This window comes from Colias croceus, chromosome 14 (assembly GCF_905220415.1).
Source record: "Colias croceus chromosome 14, ilColCroc2.1".
NCBI lineage: Eukaryota > Metazoa > Arthropoda > Insecta > Lepidoptera > Pieridae > Colias > Colias croceus.
In genome coordinates this window covers 9,722,891-9,747,431 of record NC_059550.1, presented here as the reverse complement: position 1 = coordinate 9,747,431, position 24,541 = coordinate 9,722,891, and the positions used below count along the sequence as shown (strand labels likewise).

Genomic DNA, 24,541 nt, shown 5'->3' with positions numbered 1-24,541 from the left:
TGTTCTGTAGAACCGCGAACACACGTTGCGTTACCCGCAGTGGATTCTTTTTTTTATAAGATGTCATTGTCAGAGTAACTCAAAATGGAGAAATAAACCATCCACGCGAAGACCGACATCCGCGCGGATGGAGACGCGGGTGGAAGCTAGTCAGAAATATTACAATACAATTGGCAAAAAATACGCACGCACAATGCACTATATGTTTTTACTTTTAGGCGCAAAAAAGTGACATCCTTTGGAGCTTCTCTTTACACGAGTAGAACACCCAGAGTTTTATTTTAAAAACACGATTTTTAAAAAAATATTTAAAATATTGGGATTTTCGCGGCCGACTGAGCTACCTAAATAAATTCGTAGAAAAAAAAATTGATACACTAGAAAATTTATTATGTTGCTAATATATGTAGTGATTACAGGCGCAAATTATTTTAATTAAAATAATTATTAAAGTAATTATTTTAAACCAGAATTAACAATACTTGTATTTAGGTATACCTACTTAATTAGGTATATTTAAAACGATAAATTAAATTAAACTTAAAAACACAAAATATGCAAAAATAAATTAAAATTATTATTATACGAGCATAGAACCTCCACCTTTTTGTTTTAGGATGAAAAAGAAAATAGTTTGACAGGCTTGTGCTTGACAAAGTGGTGACGTGGTTTTCACACATCGAAAATATTACCAACACATACAAACTTTTTTCTATACTATGAAGTTTACTGTATGTATCTGTATATTGTGCTTGATGCGACAGCACGACGACCGATGAAAATTTGTGATTAATTTGAACGTGTGCCGTAATACCAAAAACGATGAATGAAAACTCAATGCTTTTCCAATTTTTTTTGCATATTGTGTAACTTAACAATGTAAACCATGTTTCGAATTACATTACATTAAGAATATTGCCGTTTTTATTACAGAATGGATGAGTAGAAAACATATCATTTATACTTTAAAAATGTGAGAAATACAAATCGTTTACAATTCGTTGTATTTAAGTATTTTGCAATAAAAATAATATGGGAACCTAGATAAATACTGTCTTATTCCGAATAACAGCACAATAAAGTGGAAATATGCTCAAACTGAAAATTATTTTGGAATTACGTTTGTATGGAAAAATTGTCGTCCGCCGGCCTCTTAAGTGGGGTTTACGAAAATATGACGCTTTCTAATAGATACCTAATAACCCGATTTCTAAATAAAAGGGTAATAGTAATAGGTTGAAAATAATTAATTAGGTAATAGCGGTTGGAGTTTCTACAATACATGTTTTTATTATAGGTTATTTCCAATACTAGGGCTAAGATTGATTTTTTAATTGTTTTTAATTGTTTATAGGGGGCCATCCATAAAGTACGTCACACTAATTTCATGAGTTTTTGAGCACCCCCCCGTCCTTGTCACAGGTGGTCACATTTCTAAGACCCCCCCTCCCTAGTGTGACGTCACATGTTTTGCAATTTAACATCGAAAAATTATTAAATTAAAACCGCAGTTTCAAAATAGTTTTATTTCCATTTAAATTAAGTACTTTTTTATGAAATCAACATAATATCAAATATTTGAAACAATAACAAAAAAATAAACTAATGAATAAATATAAATTGTCTACAAAACAATTTAAACCGTATTGTCCTAAAGATAGAGTTGGACATATTTTTTAGTTTAATTTATATTTCAAATTACGAGATTAGTACCTATAGATTTTGAAATGTGATGTCACGAAACTTAGGACCCCTCCCACCCCTTGTCACACCATGTCACACTTTGGCGACCCCCTCCCCCCCTCTTTACGTGTGACGTACTTTATGGATGGCCCCTAGCTTCTATATTTTAGTTGTTTCTGAAAAGTTTATTTCCCATTCTAAACACGATAACGACATGATAAGTAGTGACATTGAAGCTTTTAAAACGAAGTCGAACAGAGGTTCTCAAACTGTGGAATTTTTTTTTTATATGCACAAGATTTGTATAATTATTTTTTGTATAAATCATAAATAATACTTACGTGTCTCTTTGTCCACAGATAATGACAGCGTGGTAAAAGCGGTGGTGGGAGCGAGGTGAAGATCATCGAGAACCATGACCAAGCGCTTCGAGTTCAACTGGCAGATCCCCGTTCCTGAACCGTTATTACAAGTAAATTATTATTCTGTTTTTGTAGGATAGTGTTGATGAGATACTCTTGTCACAGTGTTAGTGTTAATTATATTCCTGTAAAGTTTTATCCAAATCCGCCCAGTAGTTTTAACGTAACATAGACTGAGTCCATCCATCCATAGTAACAAACTTTCGCGTTTATAATATTAGTATGATGCTATATGTGCCTGAGAAGGTTGAAAGTTATTTATATTGAACCCACCCATTGCTGCAGAAAAACGTGTTTAAGATCAGTTAGTTTTTTCTGAAAATTTCCATAGTTTTCCATATATTATACTGGGTATGTGCATATGATAAAAGCTTAATTTGTTGAAAAGGGACCCGCCACGGTGCATTTAAAACTGTTGCAAAAAGCGTTCAATTCATAGAACACAATGAAAAAGAATTGAATAGAAACGTTAACAAGGAAAGAAAAACATTCGCCTTGTTATTTCGCGCTTTCCAACTATGTAGACTGTAGAATACACATGCGGGTTTTTCTTACCTATATCTTATGTGTTTCTATTATAGTTTGTACTGATAAATTATTATGTGATGAAAATTGTTTTGCTAGTGTCTGGGAATTCAAAAGTATTACAAAATAATGTGCGTGTGTATTTTCCAGTTGCCTAGTTTACATACAAACTTGGTTTCGTACCAGATAATGCTGTCAAAAAGTCGAACAGTATTTTTTGTACACAGTCATAATTTTTTTTCCATATATTAAAAAAATATATGATCTTAAAATAAAACTATATTTACATTTTTTATATCTATTAATATCAGAACAATTTGCAGGGCGCTGTTTTCGACCGATGGACGGAAGAGAAAGATAATACTGAACTTGAGAAGGACTGCCTGTTCAAGGTCGATGAATATGGCTTCTTTATATATTGGAAGAGTGAGGGGAAGGTAAGTTATTTTGTTACTTAAGTTTACTTCAATTTTGTTGCTTCAATCAATTTTCTCAAAATAACAGTTATTTTTTTTTTAATTAGTACTTACATAAATAACTTTTTTATAATGTTTTTGAATCTCATATTACTGATCTAAGTAATTTTTAGATAAATCTCTTAAAACTTGAAATTCGCTTTTATCTCTTCGTAAATAATATTTCACACAGCGCAGCGCTACAACACTGCCGTAAAAACGGCTAATGAACGAAAAATCATAAATTCAAAATGGCGGTCAGAGTTACCGGCGAAAACTAGTTACGTATGCATGTTCGTCGCGAACCCAATTTCCAGCTCTATGTTAATTTCAATTTGATTTGACGGATTTGACGCCTTAAGAGGGCTTATTCAATTTAACGCAAGTCAAAATCTCCGCGATCTATTACGATAGATCGCGGCTTGCGCTATCCTTTTACTATGAACAGCATAAGTCCACAGGAGAGCGCCGAGCAACATGTCCTCTCTCTGGAAAGGCTCGCTGCCGACTGATTTTAATCGGGTCGCGCGCAGTGTTTTATAGTACTTTAAAAAAAATTGTAGAAAAATAATAGAGGTACCTTAGTTGATTTTTTAAATTTTATCTTATAAGTAAGACGTTCTTTTATTGCAATATGTAAAAATAATATTAAACTAAGTCAAATATCTTGGTGAAAATAATCATTTTGTTGACTATAATTTCTAAAAAAATTCACATTGTTCGGATTGTAATTTCGTAAGTTAGGAGTCCAAAATAAAAAAATCTTTTAACTAACTATTTTAATAAGGATTTTTGCAGTTAGTTAAAAAAAATTGTGTGTTAGATCTGTCAGCGATTTCAGATATTTTTAGCTTCGAAATTGACACTAAAAGCGAAATCAAGTAATCATCGGCTCAGTTATCTTGATGGTATTCACAAATACTGTATTAATTGAAAAAAACTCTTAACTAACTATATAGACAATAAAATTTCCTAAAATTATTAGTAATTCATATGTTTGTAAGATAAGTGGTTGATGGACAATCTGGTTTGAAAAATCACATATTTGAGCCAAACAGCGCACGGACCGCGTACACGGCCTTAACCTTATTCAGGGATAATTTGCGAATGGCCAGTCGCAAGGCTAATTTATTTATTGGATAAGCTAGGGACTTTGCGCTACTTTCCGTAGTGCTAATGCGTTTTAGCGGTGACAATTAGGTTAGGCCTTTGGGCTGTGTTTCTCAAACCTTTATGAGGACGTGACCCACGGAATAGTCAAGATAAGTAATATGTCGTACCACCCATAGTATTATTTTACTCTTTTTTTATAATAACTTACACAAAAATTTATAATCAATGTTCACAGAGTTATGAATAACTTATCTTGGTATGTAAGTCTTATTTAAAATATCTCTTAATAGAAAATCATAAAACATTGCACGGACTTTTCAAAATATTGAAAACTTTATTAGCATTCTTCAGAGTTCTGTGAAGGCGAAGCGATCTCCGAGATCATGACAGATCTATCATTAAAATAAAGCTGTATACAGACAAGATAAATCGTTTGCTTCGGAACCATAGTTCGGAACTAAACCCTTTTTAGGCTACTCACGAACTTGTATTTATAAGGTAGGTTATTTCAGGAGTTCAAATTAAAAGGTAAAAGATCGTCTTAATTTTCACCAGGAATATTTATTGTAAAGTAAAATTAGTAGGTATGTCTTTTTCTTCACTCCTTAATGAAGTAATTGGCAGGATGCGCAATAAACTTGTCCCATTTTTTAAGAATATTTTGAAAGTATCTATAAAATATTTAACAATTATCTTTAACGTTAACAGAGTAAATACCGTGTTCAAGATTAATTGAATTATTTCTACACCTTGGAGTAAACACGCGTGATTTACCTCCACTCAAAGATACACTTGACAAGACATCAAAGCGTCTTGATAGTTCTTTTTGACTTTCCCTCGGGAATTTGAGCTTAGACAGTTAAAGGTTATGTTTTCATTCCTGATAGACTACTTTGTTTATTTATATTTATCACGGAAGGCTAAATGTTTATGATTAACAAACATATAATTAGAAAAGTACATAATAAGGTGCATTGAACACTTACTGGGTACATGAAAATAATGAGCGATGTTTCAAGAAATCTTTGCATCTTGTAAGAACATCTTAAAATCAAAGAAAAATCTTGTTATTACAGAGAAAAGTGTAGTACTTTTTGATGGTAATGGCACTACCATCCGCTATACAGTTAGTTAATTTAATAATCCCAAAAAGAAATCATATTTTTCCTACATTAAAATTTAAAGAAAAAATTATCAAGAAGAACGCAAACAAGTATTGAAACCAAACACAGAAACATTAGCTAGTATCATATAAATCTACAATGAACTCGATGGATTAAAGAGAAGCATAAATCGAATGGGCCATTACGTCTAATTCTGTACGGGTTTTATTTCGTCTTCGGGTCATGCGTTTAATTCCGATTAACTTCTCTTTGTATTGTATTGTTCAAGCGATTTGTAATGTTTATACATATAATTATTGTATTTTATCGTATTGCTATTCGATTAATGTATATTGTTTTTATAGTTCGCGGTTCGTAATTGTATGTTTACTATGGATTTTTCCGTTCGATAGTTTTACTTTTCTATACTTTATCATTCTCGTTTTTATACATTTTATTGCGATGGATTTATTACTTTTGTGCGTTTGAAGCATTTAACAATTATCATAAATGTTATAGGTTTAGTGTTATTTTATTATACTATTAGTCACAATGCAAAAGCATCGTAAAATATAATGGTTCTTGTTACCGAATTACGGCCAGGGCGGTAGATCGAGACAAGCCAACTGCAAAACATACAAGGCACAAACATGAAGAAAGCATACCTAAATGTTCAGGCATTTGTATTTGTATTAAATATAGCTGGTTATTGATCCAAAAGATTAATGTTCGTTTGTCCTCCTTAATCCTTTCATGGCGCAGTAATTTTAACTAGCAATTATTTCCCTAAACAAATCTCGACACTGGTCGCTTGCTAATTAAAAAACTTGCACTGCAACTGTACTATATTATCGTGTACAGTCTCAACCAATTCGTCCAAACATGTCATCTCTATTTACAGGTGCTCAGTCACAATTTTATCGCCTCCATAAAAAGGCCATTCGAGCTGAAAACTAAATAAGCATACCCCATTTATAGTGCAAATTGCGTCCCAGGGGTCGCAACAGCCCTCGACAGTATTGTTGATAACGAGTCATTAACCAACCCTTGGAATTAAGGAAACTTTCTTTACTTTGATCCGTCTTTTTTTGTACCTTTATGTAAATTGTTTATAGGACTTTGTTTATTCAAGCCTCATCAACAGTTGTTTTCAATTTGCAGTAACTTACTGTAGTTAAATTTTTTATTACTAAAATGTCAACATTTTCAATTTATGTTACATCTATACAGGGTGTAAATGTTAAGTGTGCACAGGCGATTATTCCGTAACTATTGCAGATATCAAAAAACTTTATACTCATATCGAAAGCCCTTTACCTAATGAGTAAAATAAAAATAATAACTTTTTAAAAATAAAACGAGCAATATCCAAAAAATTTACATCAAATGCTAGTAGACTTGGTATATGTGATAGACAATATACCAAGTTTCATCATCATCATCAGCCCATATACGTTCCCACTGCTGGGACACGGGCCTCCTATGAGGGTACAGGCCATAATCCACCACGCTGGCCAAGTGCGTGTTGGCGGATGACACATCTCGTCGAACTTTTTAATTCTTTGACATGTCGGTTTCCTCACGATGTTTTCCTTCACCGTTCGAGCAGTGGTGATGTTACAACATGCGCAGATAAATTGAAAAATCAATTTATTTCCTGCGCGCTCGCCTGGCCTCGAACCCCGGACTTATCGTTCGAAGTCCGAGGTCTCACCACTGAGCCACCACTGCTCTGTACCAAGTTTACTAGCACAATAAACATTTATACCAAAGCTATAACTTTATCATGTACTAGCTTTCCGCCCGCGGCTTCGCCCGCGTTTTCAAAGAAAAACCCGTTCCCGTAGGATTTCCGGGCTAAAACCTATCCTATGTCCTTTCTCGGGTATCAAAATATCTCTATACCAAATTCCATGCAAATTGGTTCAGTAGTTAAACCGTGATTGAGTAACAGACAGACAGACAGAGTTACTTTCGCATTTATAATATTAGTATGGATTGTCCTTAGTACCCTTGTATCTTAGTTGACGTAAATATCAAGTCAGGTCAATGACTCTCGTAATATCAAATCCAACAAAGTCCTCTTTGACTCTTTATTGGTACAAAAAGATATATACGAATATATGAAGGAAAAGATCTTTTGATGGAAAGTAATATTAGATGTTATTATGTATAAGAATTGTAGCTCCTTTTCAAATAGGATTAAGAATCCGAAATCTCCATTATTAAAAAACCTGTTATAGGGAGCTTATATTTCCTTGAAGGCATAACATAATGTTCAAGTAGGTACATATATTATGTTTATAAATATGTTGTAAATATAAAATCGCGAACATCGTCCAGGTGTATATTTCTATTGTTTTCAAAACTAGCTTACCGCCCGCGGCTTCGCCCGCTTTATCTAAAACCTAATAAATTATATACTAAAACCTTCCTCTTGAATCAATCTATCTATTAAAAAAACCGCATCCAAATCCATTGCGTAGTTTTAAAGATTTAAGTATACAAAGGGACATAGGGACAGAGAAAGCGACTTTGTTTTATACTATGTAGTGATAAATGGTAGGTAATTAAAAGATTTAAATATTTATTTGTCTCGAATAAAACAAACAAATAATTAACATTCCAGTATCCTTATTCCTACAAATTTATTAATTAATCACACCCTCACAGAAAAAGCTTAGAAAAAGCACTTCCATTAAATACTGCGTAATTAATCAAAGCTTCAGAATCGTAATTCAAAACAAAGAGAGAAAATATAAGAGAATAATCGACCCTCTCGTTCCTTCAAACATAATTGTCAGAGCACATAATTAGGGGTCACAGTGTAACAAATACGTAGAGTGCACTCAACGCCCAATGCTAAACTTCTTAACGTTGACTTCGAGGTTAAAATTATGAAGAGCTGTGCTACTCTGTGACACTCCAATACAAAAGCTTTAACGTACAAAATTTTACCTGTATTTTGTACAAGTGAATTTATAATTTAAGGAATTTATATTCAGAGCACGATTGAAAGAAAAATGTGGATGCAATGCTTTCAGAATTGAAAGCAATTTCTTTATTGTGTGACGGTATTTTTATAGTTGCGATTTCTAACTGTATTTTGCATTCACACTGCGGAGGCGTGAGGTGTCGTATCTTACACGTTTTCAATATTAAAGGCATAAAAAAGATATGCGTATGCATCTGGCTACATAATGTCTAAGAGATATAATTAAAAAGGTATTATTTTTGAATACTTTACACAATGTAATATTAATAAATAAATTTATTATTTATTTTAAAAGTTGCAGATAGTTCTTTTATATAAAGCTATAAAAAAATAAAGCAAAAATAAAATTAACAACTGAAAACGATACGAACGGTCCTTCGAGTATGTTCTCACATCCGTAGTAAGAACACAAGATTGTATTCAATGACAATGACAATAGCATTTGTTCGCTCAAGGCTCCCGTTCTGCACATGACAGTTTGACAGACGCAGAACTATCGAATGTAGGTCAACCAACAACAGACGATGCGATGAAATGAGATAATGCTGGAGTTTCATTTGCTTTGTCTCTGATGGACGCTTTTAAATGCTTACGTTGGAAATGTTTAATTGGCGTATTGGATTAATGAGGAATGAGTAAATTGGGAGTAAAAACAAAGATACTGAAACTAAAGTCTGGCTATTTATTTAATGCTCAAAGAATGCTTTAGCTTTGCGATGCGGTTAGATGAATTAAAGAAGTCCCTGCCCCCCTAGCCAAGTGGCTTTCTATTAGCGTAGCGTTCAATAGAATAGACTACGACTAGACTTATCTACAGCTTACGTCAATCTCATACATTCGTAGTCCTATTGAACGCTACGCTAACAGAAAGCCACTTGGCTAGGGGGGCTGATTGTACTGGGCGCCGAATATTAGCATTTTAATTTGTCTTTCGCATATTTATTTCGTTACGTTGGACTGCTGCAAAGTGACAACAGGCTATATTCTATTTAAGATGGATCTAATATAATTGAACTTTATTTAATTGCAAAGACAATGAGCCCTATAGGCTATAGAACAGATTTGAAATACCATAATTCAACCAACCAAAATTAGTAAGGTTTGAAACGACCGATATAAACACAACGATCTACAATTCGATTTTGAAATCAGTTGTTCTATCTTTAATGAGTCTCCTTATTTTTTCCACCAATCTTTTATACTATATCCCGTATTTCAACCAATATCCTGCATCGGATATTGAGTTCACCGTTCACAGGACGCCAGTTCTCCAGGAACAGTGTAATCTGCGCTGAGCGTGGCGGAAATTAGCTTTGTGATTTGTTCCTGGATTGTCTCTGTATATACTTTCTCTTTACTTATCGAGATAGAGGTGTTCTAGCTAAGAATTCGCGAGTCTGTTTACTTATTAGGCCAGAGGTTTTGCTTTATATGCAAATTCGAATATGGGGGATAACTAGTAATTCGAGTTATGCATGTTTCTGGCATAGGATTTGTAGATGTTATGCCTTCTTTTGGAGGATTTCTTTCTTGGTGTTTTTTTATACGTGTTGGTTTATTGAAAGTTGAAACAATAATTCGATTTACACTAGTTGCCTTTGCTCTTAGAAAATAGAGATGTATCTTTCGAGCCTATCATGATAACGTTGCAATTGTTACTAATGGAAAATATTATCCCCTATTTCAAGTTTTATTGTAATGATGTCGTAGCGATCTACCTCGATCAATGCTAGGCTAGCCCTTTATTAAACGGCTCCATTTAATTAACGGACTGAATGATATAAATATTTTTTTATTACTTTGCGTTATGGAATTTTATTTATTAACCGTCAATTGTAATAAAACAAATGATTTTTTTTTTCTTTATTAAAATGATATTTTGTTTCAGGATGGTGACGTCATAGAGCTTTGTCAAGTGAGCGATGTGAGGTCGGGGGGAGTGCCAAAGGTAGGCTTTTATTTAATTAAATTCTACCAGTGATTGGTAGTTATCGGATTTACAGTAGTAGTTACCTATAAGTGTGTACAAGTAAATAGGTAGGTACTCCTAATCTGCCTGTGGCGGATTTAGACATTGGCAGTGCAAAGCCAGCTTAAAGTATGAAAGTAATTATAATGTTTAACAGGTAAACTAGTCTGTCTTGTATACCGTCACATGAGATATTATTTTCGTAGTGATTGCACATTTTCATTTAATAAATTATTTTGTAAATGACCCTAATAATACATATACCCCTATAACATGTAATACCATTATATCATGGTTATTTATAATAATAAGAAATGAAAATTACACTTTTTGTAGATTAACTTCGTAGTAATACGACTCTAGGGGCTCGTTATAGTCCAATCGATATAGGACCAAACTACCCTCACTTTATTAATATTCATAGTGTATAGCTGATGTTTGTAATAACTTCGTCAACTAGGTACCTAGATGTACATTTCAATTTTTTTACCGTCTTCAAAAAGGAGAGGTTAGGTACTGTTTCAATTTAAAAAAGACTAATAAAAATGTTATTGAGATAAGTTTCTAAAAATATAAAGGTTATGAGTGCGGTCTACTTATCTGAAAGAAAATCATAATTTTATACAAACAGAAAAAAAAATCATACCTTTTTAACTTCAAATAACCGTTTATTCCAGGATACAAAACTAAACGACAAGCTGGTGACGAAACATGGCGACCAACTGGAAGAGAAGTCACTCACGATATGCAGTGGCACAGATTATATAAACATCAACTATCAGCACGTTGTCTGTCCTGACGCTAACACTGCTAAGGTAAACTAGAAAGTTCTATGTAGAACAAAGTGTTTTGATTACTAACCTCAAAAATTAAAAAAAATATATAGGTTAGAATTATTTTATTATTAATAGGGATGATTTAAATCACGCTTTCGCTTCGCTTCGGATTCGCTAAGATTTAAAATAAAATAAAACGTAGTGTATAAAATTTTTGTCTATTAGTAAAATAACAAAAGTTTATCCCATCTACAGGCAAAATATCAATCTGTAATTATGTTATCACCAATCCAAGCACATTTTAATTTACATTTACACCAAACCAATCAAGTTAAACACTTCAAACTTAGTTAATAAAGATAATACTTCAATTAATCGCCGAGATTATGAGCTATTCTATTCGCCATCTTGAAAAATATAAAACGGATTTAGATCCTCGAATTCATAATTAAATAGCGTACTTTGATCCTCTCGAATTTAGGGGATAAAGATGGAATTGCCAACTTGATTACGTCGAGTTTTGTAGCATTTGTTGATTTTGTTAGGAAATAGGGAAGAGAAACTGTAGATAATATGGGATTATGAAGGAATTTGATTATTTAAAAAAAACCTTTAATAGATTCTTTTCGTAGAATTTTTACCTTCATGCTTTCGAATATATATTATACTAGCCTTCCGCCTGCGGCATCGCCCGCGTTTTCAAATAAAAACCCGTATAGTTCGGATTTCCTGGATAAAACCTAGCCTATATTACTCGTGGATAATGCTAAATAGCTTTCGAATGGTGAAAGAATTTTTAAATCGGTCCAGTTGTTTATGAGCCTATTCATTACAATCAAACAAACAAACAAAGTTTTCCTCTTTATAATATTAGTGTAGATAATATTTCGTGTTCAATTGATCAGCTTATTACTTTATAGCGATTTCGTTCAAGCAAGCGAAAGTGTAGACGATTTTCTTATAGAAATTAAAGAAAAAAGTATAAGTATGTATTACTTATTAGGTTAATTAAGATTAAGTGAAGTAATCACAATGCTTTTTTGATGGAGGTACCATTTTTCAAATTGTAGTTTATTTATAAGTACCTACCTAAAAACTTTAAGAGGTGGAAATTATACTTCTAAGGTAAATATAATTTATTAATTACGATTGTTTGACTATATTTTACATACAAAAGCTCATAACTCATTGGAATATAATATTGGATATCTAAATTGAGTTGAAATTGAATTATTTAATTGAAAATAGATTAAACACGACTCTTATTGTTTCCATTAATTTGATTAAGTTCATTAACTATTCAATTGTTCCCAATTATTTCAACCCCAGATATATAATTATCGTTTATCGTTTATTTAGTACTAAGTAATACATAACACAATACAACTTGAACTCGACGATCGCCTCAACTAGGTATAAACCTGTGCTAGAGGCGACCGACGCCTTCCACATAAGACATAGCCGGTATAGTACTACACAAAAAATGAATAACTACATTAATAAATATTATAAATTACAAATTACAAAAAACATAAAGAAACAAAGGCCGGAATTAGAAACAAGGTACGTATTAAATAAAATATCAGGCATGCAATGTATGTATGAGTATGAGATTGTGAGCGTGGCGGTGTGTGTGTGTTGTGTGTGTGTGTGTTGTGTGTGTGTGTGTGTGTGTGTGTGTGTGTGTGTGTGTGTGTGTGTGTGTGTGTGTGTGTGTGTGTGTCAGGGTGCGTATGTACGAATATGTGTATATAAATTTGATATGCGGTAATTCTAAAATGTAAGGCTTTAAGCTTTCATAAGATCCTCAGTCTCTGCGTAAGTTAAGGTAAGTAACAAGTTTGTTAGTTTATTCTTCAGATCAGGTAATGTTAAATTACGAGTGTTTAAAACTTTATTGATTTTGTTGTAGAGAAAAGGACCCAAGTAACCGTGAAAACGTTTTGCAGCTGCGGTGTGTACAAACGGTAAGTTAAAAACTCTGTCCCTACGCCTTTTTACAGTCTTCAGATCATTCCAGTTCGCTTGCGTATGAGTAGCAACAAGACAGTTTAGTATGAAAAGCTTCCTAATGGAGAGAACTTTGCACTCATTATAAAGTGTTGTAGTGGGATAGTATATAGGTTTGCTCAACATTACTTTTAATACTGCTCTTTGTGCCCTTTCGACTTTCAGCATTTGTGTTTTAGTCGTCCCACCCCACGATTGAATGCAGTAAGAAAGCACTGATTGACATATTGCATAGTACACTTTTTTCAAAACATCATGGTCAGCAATTGAGCGAAGCTTTTTAAATATAACCATGAGTTTTCTAATACGAGACGACAGTAGTTGGATATGGTGCTTCCAGTTGAGCTGATTATCCAAGTGTACACCCAGATATTTAATGGTGGCAGTGCGTATTAATTGTCTGCAGTTACATGCTTTATTATCGTGGGAGTTACACGTATGTGCCGTAATGGTGAGGTCCTTTGGTTGTGTAGACTTATATAAAGAAAAAGTCATAAATTTGGTTTTATCCAAGTTTAATGTTAGGACGTTTACATTTAGCCATGTCATAACTTTACATAAGCCAGCTTCAGCTGATTGCTTAGCCTTCATCCAATTACTGCCACAAAAAACTAGAGCCGTATCATCAGCGAAACTGACCACGTGACCATTAGACAGAGATAGGTTGCAGAGATCGTTAATATACACTAAAAATAGTGTTGGGCCTAGTACACTACCCTGGGGCACTCCATAGATAATGGTACATTCAGAACTAATAGTGTTTCCAATCTTGACAACTTGCTTCCTGTCTGTGAGGTAACTTTTTAATAGTTGTAGTGGTAAACCTCTGACACCAGCTCTCTCCAGTTTCATCAGGAGTATCGGTATGGATACGGTGTCAAAGGCTTTAGCCAAGTCCAAAAATATACCGATACAGGATTTCTTTCTATCAAGATGTTCAGTAATGTGGCCAGTTAAGTTCTTCACAGCATCATTTGTAGACTTACCCCTAAGAAAACCATATTGATTGTTTGAAAAGAAATTAATTTTGTTTAGAAAAGTGGAAAGCCTAAAATGTATAATTTTTTCTAAGATTTTGGACATTGTTGATAAGACAGATATGGGGCGGTAATTATTTATTTTATCTAAGTCTCCAGCTTTATGAATCGGATGAATTAAGGCAATTTTAAATGATTCTGGAAATACCCCAGATTGCAAGGAAAGATTATATATATGAACAAGTACTGGCAAAAGAGAATCTTTACAAAGTTTAAAGATCTTAGCAGGTATATTGTCATAACCTGTAGCACATTCAGTTTTTAGGTTATTTATTATATCGCTTAGTTCATATGTATCGGTATTCCTTAGGCCCATGGAATCACGGGGTGTTTGATAGCTATGAATATAATTTGGGTCATTTGAGTTTACTTCCTTTGAAATAATTTCTGCCATATTCTTACCTATGTTAACAAAAAAATTATTTATGTCATCAATAGTTTGATTATGCCTTAATAGTTCTAAGTTGTCAGTTTTCGATGATGTCATATTTGTAAATTCCTTTATCAGTTTCCAAGTTTGCTTGTCGTTCTTTTTACATTTACTCAATTCAGCTTTTTCATATGCATGCTTTACTTTTTTTAAAATATTACCACAGAAATTTCTGTAGCGACAATAGATAATCTGCAGAGATTGATTACCAGGTTGTTTCTTCAGCTTCAAATGCATTCTGTCCCTAGTTCTTATGCAACGCAAAAGGCCCGGTGTAATCCATGGTTTCCTTGGCACAAAATTCCTGGAGATCACTTTGTATATCACATTGCTTTGAATTACATTTTGCAAATATCTTATGAACGCTTCGGAAGCAAGATTTACATCTGTTAGCTGAAGGATGTCATTAAAGTTTTCAGATTTAATTTGATCGGAAACATTATCATAATTTATCTTGGTCACAGTTATAGACTTGGTTTTGTTAATTTTTAGTTTTTCCATCCACAGCAAAACAGCAGCGTGATCTGTAACCGAGGAGTTTATAACTACCGTATTACAAGGCAGGTGAGATTTAAGTAAGACATGATCGAGCGAACCAAACTGTTAGCGTCATGTAACGTGCTTTCGGTAACTGCGGCTCCAGTTAACGTGGTACGCAGATAAATAACAACCCCTTCATTTTGTGATGGGCAATACTTAGTGGCATAGGAATTATATCCAGATAGTGATGGTATACTTGGAAGTTGTTTTAACCAGCATTCCGTAAGTATGATAATGTCTATATCTAAATTAATTTGTTCTAAAAATATTTCAAATTGTGGTAGATTTTTAGAGATGCTTCGAATGTTTTGTGTTAAGATGGTCAGTTTGCATGTCTCCATTTTAACAATATCACAAACCCTATCACTGTCACATATCATTGCGTTAGAGACAAGAAGATTATCTAAATCTCGATTCAGTTCATTTGTATTACTAGCCATATTTATTATTAAAATGGAAAGTATTCATCGCGCTGGTTAGACACGGTTTTCTTTTTATGAAGTTTTTTTGACGCAAAATCATTGATATAGATGCAATTTTGATAAAGTAGTATACCTGCATTTTTAACAAGGCATAACTCACTCGTAGTAAATGGCAATAAATGTGGCAATACTGTATCCGTAGTAATATTAACGTAAAAACTTGTTTGGAATAAAAAATTGTTAATTGGGAAAAATATTGAAAGCAGACCGCACCTCTGTGTTTGAATGTTTGATGAAACTTTGGTGAATGTGTACAATTTTAATGAGTGTAATGTGTTTTGTGTGTAAATAGTGTTATTATTTAACATTTTATAGACTAAATATTTACTTAAGCAAACAATATTTAGCTGTATGAATATTTCGTTACATTCAATTAAATACAAATAAATTATTTTAGAAACATTAATATTGACACAAAATATTACATAAAATTTAAATTTTAACATTTTGTATTGATTAAAGAGAAGTAATGATATAATTCTAATACATTTGCAGTATATATACGTAGATTCCGTTACAAAAATAAGTTTATGAAATAGTCTTAATGAATGTATTATCTCCAAATATAGTCAATCGCTATTTATTTTAAGTAAATCTTCTTCTGTGTTTATTCGAACAAGGGGACAACCATCATTTTTTCTTACGTAGATATATCCATGGGAAGTCCAACAGTATTTAAAGTTTTTTTGCTTAGCTATTTCCTTGGATTTCATAAATAATCTTTTAGTTTGCGGAATCAAACTTTCAGAAATGTATACTTGCGTTTTAGGTCCCGATAATCCAAGAAGGGAAGAATTTATCCTGTTACTACTATTGTTCTTGTTATATTGTTTTGCACACATTAGAAATTTATCTCGGTTAAGTACAGTGGTGAATTCGAGGATAATAGGCTTTGATTCAGATTTACTTTTTGACCGATAAACATCACGAATTTGACAAGGATCTATTTTACACTGAATGTTGGTATTAAGACACTGCACCATATGAAGTAGGTCAGATTTGTTCTCCTTTTCATTTGTTGGAACATTTCGTATCTCTACGCAAGTTAAGCGTGTGTTACGTTGAAAACCTTCTATTTTAGATTCTAGTGATTTTATGTATTGTCGGTCCGACTTATGCTCATTTTCTAAGGTTTTAATTTTAATGGATAAGTCATCATATTGGCGGGATACAAATTCCAGAGAGGTTTTCAGTTCTATGTTAGTTTTACGTATCTCAGAAATTTCGGAGAGAACTTGCGCGATCATAGCCATCATTTCGTCTTGTTTATCTATATGCTGCATTGGAGAGTTACTAGGACGCTGTCGCTTAGATCGAGGAATAAACGTTGTGGCCGAAGCGCCCTCTGGTGTTTTAGGCGGTGTACGTTGCATGTTATCGACAATTTAAATAAATCGAAAACAAGCAATCCGAGAAGATCCGATAAGTAAGTAGGTTCACCAGTACCAGGCGCACAGGATTCACAGTAAGTTATTCGTAGATTCCACTCACCAGTGGTGTGCCGTCAACCAGCGGGGCGGATGCGATTGGTTGAGTACCGTTGAGGGCGGCGCACGCGCAGGTAACAAATGGGCGGAGCACGAGGCGGGGCTGGGTAAGTAGGAATGACGACGTACCAGGCGTTCAGCCGAACAGGAGATCGTTCACTTAGCACAGAAAGAACTTCTATAAACTTATGCGCTCCTATTTTTTACTTCGAATTTTTATGAATTACTATTTTTAAGAATTATTTAAAAAAGAAACTGGCACTAATTATTTAAGCACGTCTACTTCGCGTAGAGGTCCGGGGGGAAGGGATATATAGGATAATAACTTGATAAATTGTATTAGGTATTTGTATTACTAAGGTTTGAAGTACTAAAAATCTCTGTTAATGTCTTTAAAAGGTCGACAAAGTTGTAACAACAACAGTGTTACTAAGTGTTTATGGGTGACCACTGACAACATTCGATGACCCACCTGCTCCTCTTCCTTTCCTTCAATTCCAAATGTCCAAATGCTCTTTGATAACCATGCCTAGAAGAAAATATATTTGTACAAAAAATTACCCTTTAAAAAATTCATTTATTGAACCAGAATACATTATACAAAAAAGAGGACCCCAGACTTCTAGCTAGCTATAAGCTTTCGCTTACCTTAAAGCACTATATTCAGTTGATACTAAAGTACATGACTAAACTGTTAAAAGCCCAAGAATACTTATTTTATGAATTGTTTCACTAAAACATGAAAACTTTCAACTTATTACTCAACGCACTTCGCTCCGCCTACAAACTTTTGAATTTATTCTACACCCTTTTACGACACACCGATAAAGTGAGTTCTTAAGCTATTATTTAGTACTTACATCTGGCCATTTAATCCTCTATATAAAATGTTACTAATGTTAATAGTCAATTCGTTATATTAAATCTTTGTGTCTATAGAAGTATAATTTTTACTACTGGTATAATATGGTTGAATACTCAAGCGTTGCTCTGTCTAAGACCCTATTGACTGTTGTGTTACGCATTGAAAATAGAAAAAAATATTCGAAAGCATAATGGTTTCCCATCTTCTCGATATGTTTTGTTTGGCTTATCTTCCCGTTAATATGATAAATGTATGAAAAAAAATGTATGAAAATTAAAAAGTACTAAATGAGTTATCAGAGACACCAGATATCAGCAACGAAGAAGGATCGGTCCTTTCTGTATTTTGGTCCTACTGTTTGAGATAATAAGATTATTTTTCTGTAGTGTGAAAAATCTTAAAAGTCTAAAGTATACGTTTGACTAATCAACCTAAAAACCCGTAGTAGGTATGCTATAATTAAGGTCTAACGTAGAAAATTCTCGAAGGTATGGTTGGAGGGTCTGAGAAGGATCACTCACAACGTGAAGGCTAACAACGTGTGTCCCATGACGTGTCTCAAGAAGCAGTGAGTTGGATCGTAAAACTGTCGCTTTGCTGACGCTTTGGGTTGATCAGTGTTGCCATATAAAAATAATTAGCGAATAGTTATATAAACAAAAGAAATAAATGTTTAATATGTGTATATTTAAAATGATTTATCAAACTCAAGGAGACGTAACGTAGGAACACAAATTTAAGAAAGAAGTTTTCTTGAGTGATGCTGGATAGTCTACACACCTTTTTTTTTTTTTTTTTTTTTTAACGTTGGGAAATGCATTTACGCATCCCCCTCTGCAGTTTTCCTGCGTGAGGGGGTATGTGGGACTCGCGAAAAGCCATACCCACTAAAACCCAACGGTGGCCACCGATCACCTTCGGCGGCAGGGGTTAACAGCCAGGCCTTATACCCCCGCCGCCTACGTGATGAATGCCGCAACTTGGCGACTCGCCCGCGCCCATAAGTTGGCAATAGACGTCGGTATCATAGAATAACGCCGCCCTATTGCCGGGCTATCCACCTCCTGTCGCAGGGGGGGGCCGGTTTACTTGCAGCGAGCATAGCTACAATATGCTCGTTTCTACGTAAACCTCCCCCTGCGCTAGTTCGTCCAAAAGTATTTTAGGGCTGATGCTGGGCATAAATGCGCCTGCGTCTGCCGGGTCTGCGTTGGCGCAGAGGATCCGCCGATGGGTCATTCTCCCGGGCCCTCTCTGCAACCTCCTTTGCTTTCATCACAGCCTCGCAAAAGGCCACGACCGACTTCCAATGAGTGTCCCCACTGACCATTATTTTTGCGAGACCCTGTAGAGTCAGCTCTTCCTCTCGCAGCAGGGCTTCAAGAGGCCCTCGCTCCACCGTCCAGGCCGGGCATTCGGCCAGTGTGTGTTGAGCTGTGTCCAGCTGATCGCCGCAGTGATGGCAGGAGGGGGCCGGTTCCCGACCTATCCTGTGCAGGTAGCTGCCAAAGCATCCGTGGCCCGACAGGACCTGCACAAGCCGGTAACTGAGTGACCCCCACCTTCTCTCTGCCCACTCTCTGAGCACAGGGCTAAGCGCGCTGAGAGTCCAGGCCCCCACGCAAGATGAATCGAGTTCCTGGCGCCATTTGTGGAACACCACGTCGCGAGCCTCTCGCTTCCAACCTTCGAGCGTTTCAGTAGGCAGCTCTTCGTCCCTCTCTCTTGCCTCCGCTCTGCGCCAGTAGACTTCCGCCAGGGCGGCCGCTTCGAGGTGCCATGGTGCAGTACCGGCTATGACGCAAACCGCATCGTAAGATACGGTGCGATACGCCCTTGCGACCCTGATAGCTATAACCCGCTGCGACCGCCTTAGCACAATCGTGTTGCGCGTTAATAGCTTGTCGGCCCATATAGGGCATCCGTACAGCGCCTGTGAGCGCACAACACCGGCAAAGAGTTTACGACATGCCCCGCTTGGTCCTCCAATGTTCGGTATGATACGGCTAAGAGCCGCTGCCGTGGTGGTGAGCTTTACAGACAGTGTCGAAAAGTGCGCTTGGAATGTCCATCGCGGATCGAGCACCAGACCGAGGTATTTCAGTCTGGACCCGATTCGGATGGGCACTCCACTAACCACGATTGCTTCTTCTGTTTGTGGTGCTCTACGATGGCCGTGAAAGCATATAGCCTCCGATTTGTCGAGGGCTACATTAAGGCCGAGGTTTTTAATTCTGGTAACCACCTGTGCCACTCCAGCCGTGGCTCGGAGTCGCGCCTCTCTAAAGTCACGGCCCGTGGACACCACTAGGGTGTCATCGGCGTAGCAGATGGCGCTTACTCCTTGCGGCAGCCCTCCTTGCAGCACGTGATTGTACCCGATGTTCCACAGAAGAGGCCCCAGAACAGAACCCTGTGGAACACCGCGCGCAACCCTATGCCTACCCGTCAAGCCGTCTTGTTTTGGGAAGATGATTTGACGCTCTCGAAGATACGAAGAGATGACACGGCGAAGATACTCCGGCACACGGTGTCGGGTCAAGCCATCTAAGATTTTGTCCCAAGGAAGGGTGTTAAATGCATTGGAAATATCCAAGGATATTGCCAGTGCTACCCCACCTTGGGAAACGCATCCTTCCGAAATGTCACGCAGGCGAGCTATGGCATCAACCGTTGAACGTCCTCGCCTAAAACCATACTGGGCATCGTCGAGATCTGGTCCTATCCGTGCTAGATGATTTTGTATGCGGCTGGAGATAACACGTTCAAACAGCTTACCAGCTTCATCAAGTAGGACAATCGGCCTATACGCTGATGGCGAGTCGGCTGGTTTGCCACTCTTCCTTAATAGTACGAGGCGTCCCACCTTCCAGCGATCTGGGAACCTCCCGCTCTTGAAGCATTCGGTTAGTAGCTCACAGAATCGCTGGTCCAGTCCATATGAGAGGGCAAGGGACCACACTCGGCCATGCACACCATCGGGGCCCGGGGAAGTGGTTTTCCTTTTCAGGCGGTCTACCGCCGCCTTCAGTTCAGTTAACGTCACGTCCGGGATCATTTCCTCGCAGGTTATTTCCTCCTGATCGTCACGCCCAAGTCGGTCCGCAGAATTGGTTGTATTACGGCCCGGAAATAAAGTAGTTACTACTTTTTTGAGCAGTGCTGGCTCTAACCTTGCTGTAATCGGGGGGGCCCAAGGACGCAGCTTGTTCATAACGAGCATATAAGGGCGTCCCCAGGGATCCAGGTTAAGTGTGTTGAGTAATTCAGCCCAGGCTCTTTCCTTTGCAGCTGCGATAGCGTCTCTTAGAGCTTTTTTGGCATTCTGGTACAGGGTGTAGCGTTCTGCCTCTTCCACGGTGGAGTAGTCTGCACGCCTCCTTCTTCGTCTGTATTTCGTATATTGGCGTCTAGCAATAACGCAGACTGACCGAAGCCGCGCAAGATCCGCCGACCACCAGTATACTCTGTTCCGTGGGAGAGATCTTTTTACCCTCGTCATTGCGGTATTTGATATTTCGGCCATTGTCTCACCAAACCATTCCGCCTCGGCGTCCACGTTTATGGCGTCTGGTTTCGGGCACCAAGATTTGGTTAAGGACGCCAATTCCAAAAGGTGGCTGTCCAGGCTCTTTAGGGACCATCTTGGGCATCTTTCCATAGGTGCAAGGCATATATTCCTCGCAGGTCCCGTCGTCGGATGAACCTCGAAACTGATATACTTATGATCAGATAAGGTCTCAACCTCCGACAGAACCCGCCAGTTTCGGACCCGACCGGCTAGAGTGGGGCTCGCAAATGTCACGTCCACCACCGAGCCCCCCTGCATGCGCACGCATGTGTGTTCAGTGCCTAGGTTGAGTGGAACCAAATTCTGAGCTGCGAGCCATTCTAGGAGGACGTCTCCACGAGCATTTGATGCTGAAGAACCCCACGCTGCAGATTTTGCGTTTAGGTCTCCCGCAATGATGATTTGGTGAGGGTTGCCCCATTGAATCAAGGAGTATACTTCTCCCAAAAACGCTTCGAACTCAGGAAGCGTTTTATTCGGTGAGAAGTATACTCCGATTACAATCGTGTCTTCGAACCTAGCAGCTACGCAGCCGTGTCCTTTCGCCTGTGCACGAATTGGAGGTGATCCTTCCGCTTGCGCAACCACTATAGCAGCGAGCTCGTCAAGGTCTCCGATCCAGTTCTCTCGACCATGGGGAACAGCATAAGGTTCTGATACAATTGCGATATGGATCGACCACTGTGCCAGGCTCTGGATCAGCAGATCCTGAGCCCTGGCGCAGTGGTTGAGGTTTGATTGCAAAAAGCGTAGTTCCATTTAAACTTTGGCGGTTTCTGCTATCTCCATATCTGCTCCCCCTGCCTGGGGGCCCGCGTGTTTATTGGGCTTTCCTTTTGGCGCTTTGTCAGCTGAACAGCCACTGCCACCCAGGCGATGGTCTGCTTTCCGGCCTGCAGCCGTGCAGATAGTGCAGTTTGGCTTAGCAATGCAGTTGGCAGCTTTGTGGTCCGGCTGCCCGCAGCGGTAGCAGAGCTGGCTGCGGTCACACTCCGCGGTGCAACGGTTAGCAACATGACCAACCTCGAGGCAGCGGAAGCAACGTAACTCCCGTGGTTTTTGGATCGTCACCCTCGCCGCAACCCATCCGACGAGAAAGCGTGCCTCAGTGATCTTTTTGGCCGCTATTACAGGGCAGTTCACCCAAGCTGCAAACAATCCGGTTCTGTCCTGCTGCATTCGGCTCACCCTTATCTGTTCCGCTGGGCATTCTCCTTTTGCAGCTATGGCTTCCTTCAGGTCGTTCTCTGTAATAGAGGCGTCCAGACCTGACACGCGTAGATCCGCCATTTTAACGGGCCTGGATACTTTTACGTCTCTGTCTTTGAATAGGGTCATCAGCTGGGTTGACAACAGATCGGCTTTGTCGCCACTACCGGGTCCAGGGATCTGGATTATAGTGGCTCCCGTGACCGCCTGACGGAATTTGACGCATTCAATTCCCGCATCTTTTAAGTTTATTTTCGATCTTGCCTCTTTTATAACCGCGGCGTAGGTTAGACCGCCATCCCGGGCCTCTGTAGGGATCGTCAATACCACTGCTGCAGATCGCGGAGCCTTTAGCCTAGATTGTGTAGGCTTAGGTGGTTTAGACACCCTCTGCGGTTCCGTCGTGTGCTTACTGCGCTCAGTCTGTTGAACCTTATTCACCCTTCCCTTCTTTCCCACAACTGACCAGACCTCGCCAGAAGATGTGGGTGTGGGCACCGCAGGAGACCTCGCGTCAGGATGCGAAGGAACCGCCGCCTGAGGAGATAGAGTGGAGGCAAGTTCCACGACCTGCCCTTCATTTACTGCTCCTTTTTTCTTCTTCTTCTTCTGCTTCTTCTGTTCTCTCTTTTTCTCGTTTCCTTCTTTGGTTTCTGTCACATCCCGAGTCAGTTTGGAGAGGGTCTTTGTTTTTCTTGGCCTTGGTCCCGTATCCTCTGAGGCCTCGGAGCAACTTTGCTGTCTGATGCCAGTAACCCGGCTTCCTATCCCATCCTCTGCAATAGAAGGGCGTGGTCGTTGCAGAGAACTCGGTCGAGTCTCTAAGTTTCGGAGCCGTGCATCGATTAGTTCTCCCAGTTGGCGTACCATCCTGGCCTCGAAGTCCTGTGACAGCTGCGGTGTCTCTGCAGCGGCAGCCGGGCCCCGATGCATGAGAAGTCGCATTTCTCTCATCTCGTTTTGGAGAATATCCAGTCGTATGCGCAACCTCTCATTTTCTGCACGGAGCGCACTCGTTTCATCCGTAAGCGTCCTCAACGCAAGGGAATCGGTATCCTCCCTGATAGCCTTAGCGGCGTTTCTCAGGTCAGCCACAAAGGTGGTCTTTAAATGGTTGGACACTTTGGCGATCTTTTCAACCGTTGCCAGGTGTGTCTCAATCCTCCTCCGTACATCTTCAGTCGATGTGGTCATGCTATTGGTAAGCATGGCAGCTGTCGAGGGTGTGAGCGCAGATTTTGGCTCCGGATCCACCGAAGTTTGTAAACTTGGTTCAACTTGTGCTTCGGTATTCTTCTCTACCCTATGCGCCTTGCGGTAGCCAGTTCTTGGTTTCCTTTCCGAAGGGATAGAAGTATCACTCGAACTTCCATCGTCCAACCGTGAGCGTTTTCGGCACCGCCAAAAACGTGTCTCCTTGTTCGGAGTGCACAGAGCCTCCCGGCGAACCAGGGGACTCATAGTAGCCCGCGAATTCATGCTTGCCACAGAGTTGGAAGAGTCCGACTCTGCGGCCGCTTCTATTACATTAGTAGGTGTAGGAGTAGCGCCTATCGCGCGTTCCAACACAGAACTACATCCTCTATCTGCCGATTCTCTCAGCATTCCTCCTTCTAATTCTAATCCTCCTTCTAATTTTTGGGGTTGGGGTTTCATAGTGTACTAGGTAAAAGTCCCACGAGCATGGGGGATATATGCGGTCCACCCGGGAGGTGCCCCCTGTTCCCGGGTAACCCTATTACGCCCCGGAGGGCGGGCGGTATCCGGGGGTTGGCCACTTCGACTTGATCCACTCGCCAAGCCACCTGCCACCCAGGGAGGCAGGAATTCGGTGCCGTGCTTAGGCCCCGTGGGGCGCCCCAACGCCGA

General features: G+C 38.4%; 1 protein-coding gene across 3 annotated transcripts in view; it reads left to right on the top strand.

Annotated features, from left to right (window-relative positions):
• The window catches only part of LOC123697143 (1-phosphatidylinositol 4,5-bisphosphate phosphodiesterase), a 74,173-nt gene that overhangs the window by 28,630 nt on the left and 21,002 nt on the right, over positions 1 to 24,541 (top strand). For 2 of the 3 annotated variants that reach the window (XM_045643561.1, XM_045643563.1), the window contains exons 2-5: positions 2,043 to 2,155; positions 2,954 to 3,067; positions 10,185 to 10,244; positions 10,943 to 11,080. In XM_045643561.1, the coding sequence (XP_045499517.1) occupies positions 2,099 to 2,155; positions 2,954 to 3,067; positions 10,185 to 10,244; positions 10,943 to 11,080 (369 nt within the window). In that variant the 5' untranslated portion in view covers positions 2,043 to 2,098. Of the gene's footprint in view, positions 1 to 2,042; positions 2,156 to 2,953; positions 3,068 to 10,184; positions 10,245 to 10,942; positions 11,081 to 18,380; positions 18,461 to 24,541 lie in introns of all 3 variants that reach the window. The other variant, XM_045643562.1, reaches the window with a different exon arrangement.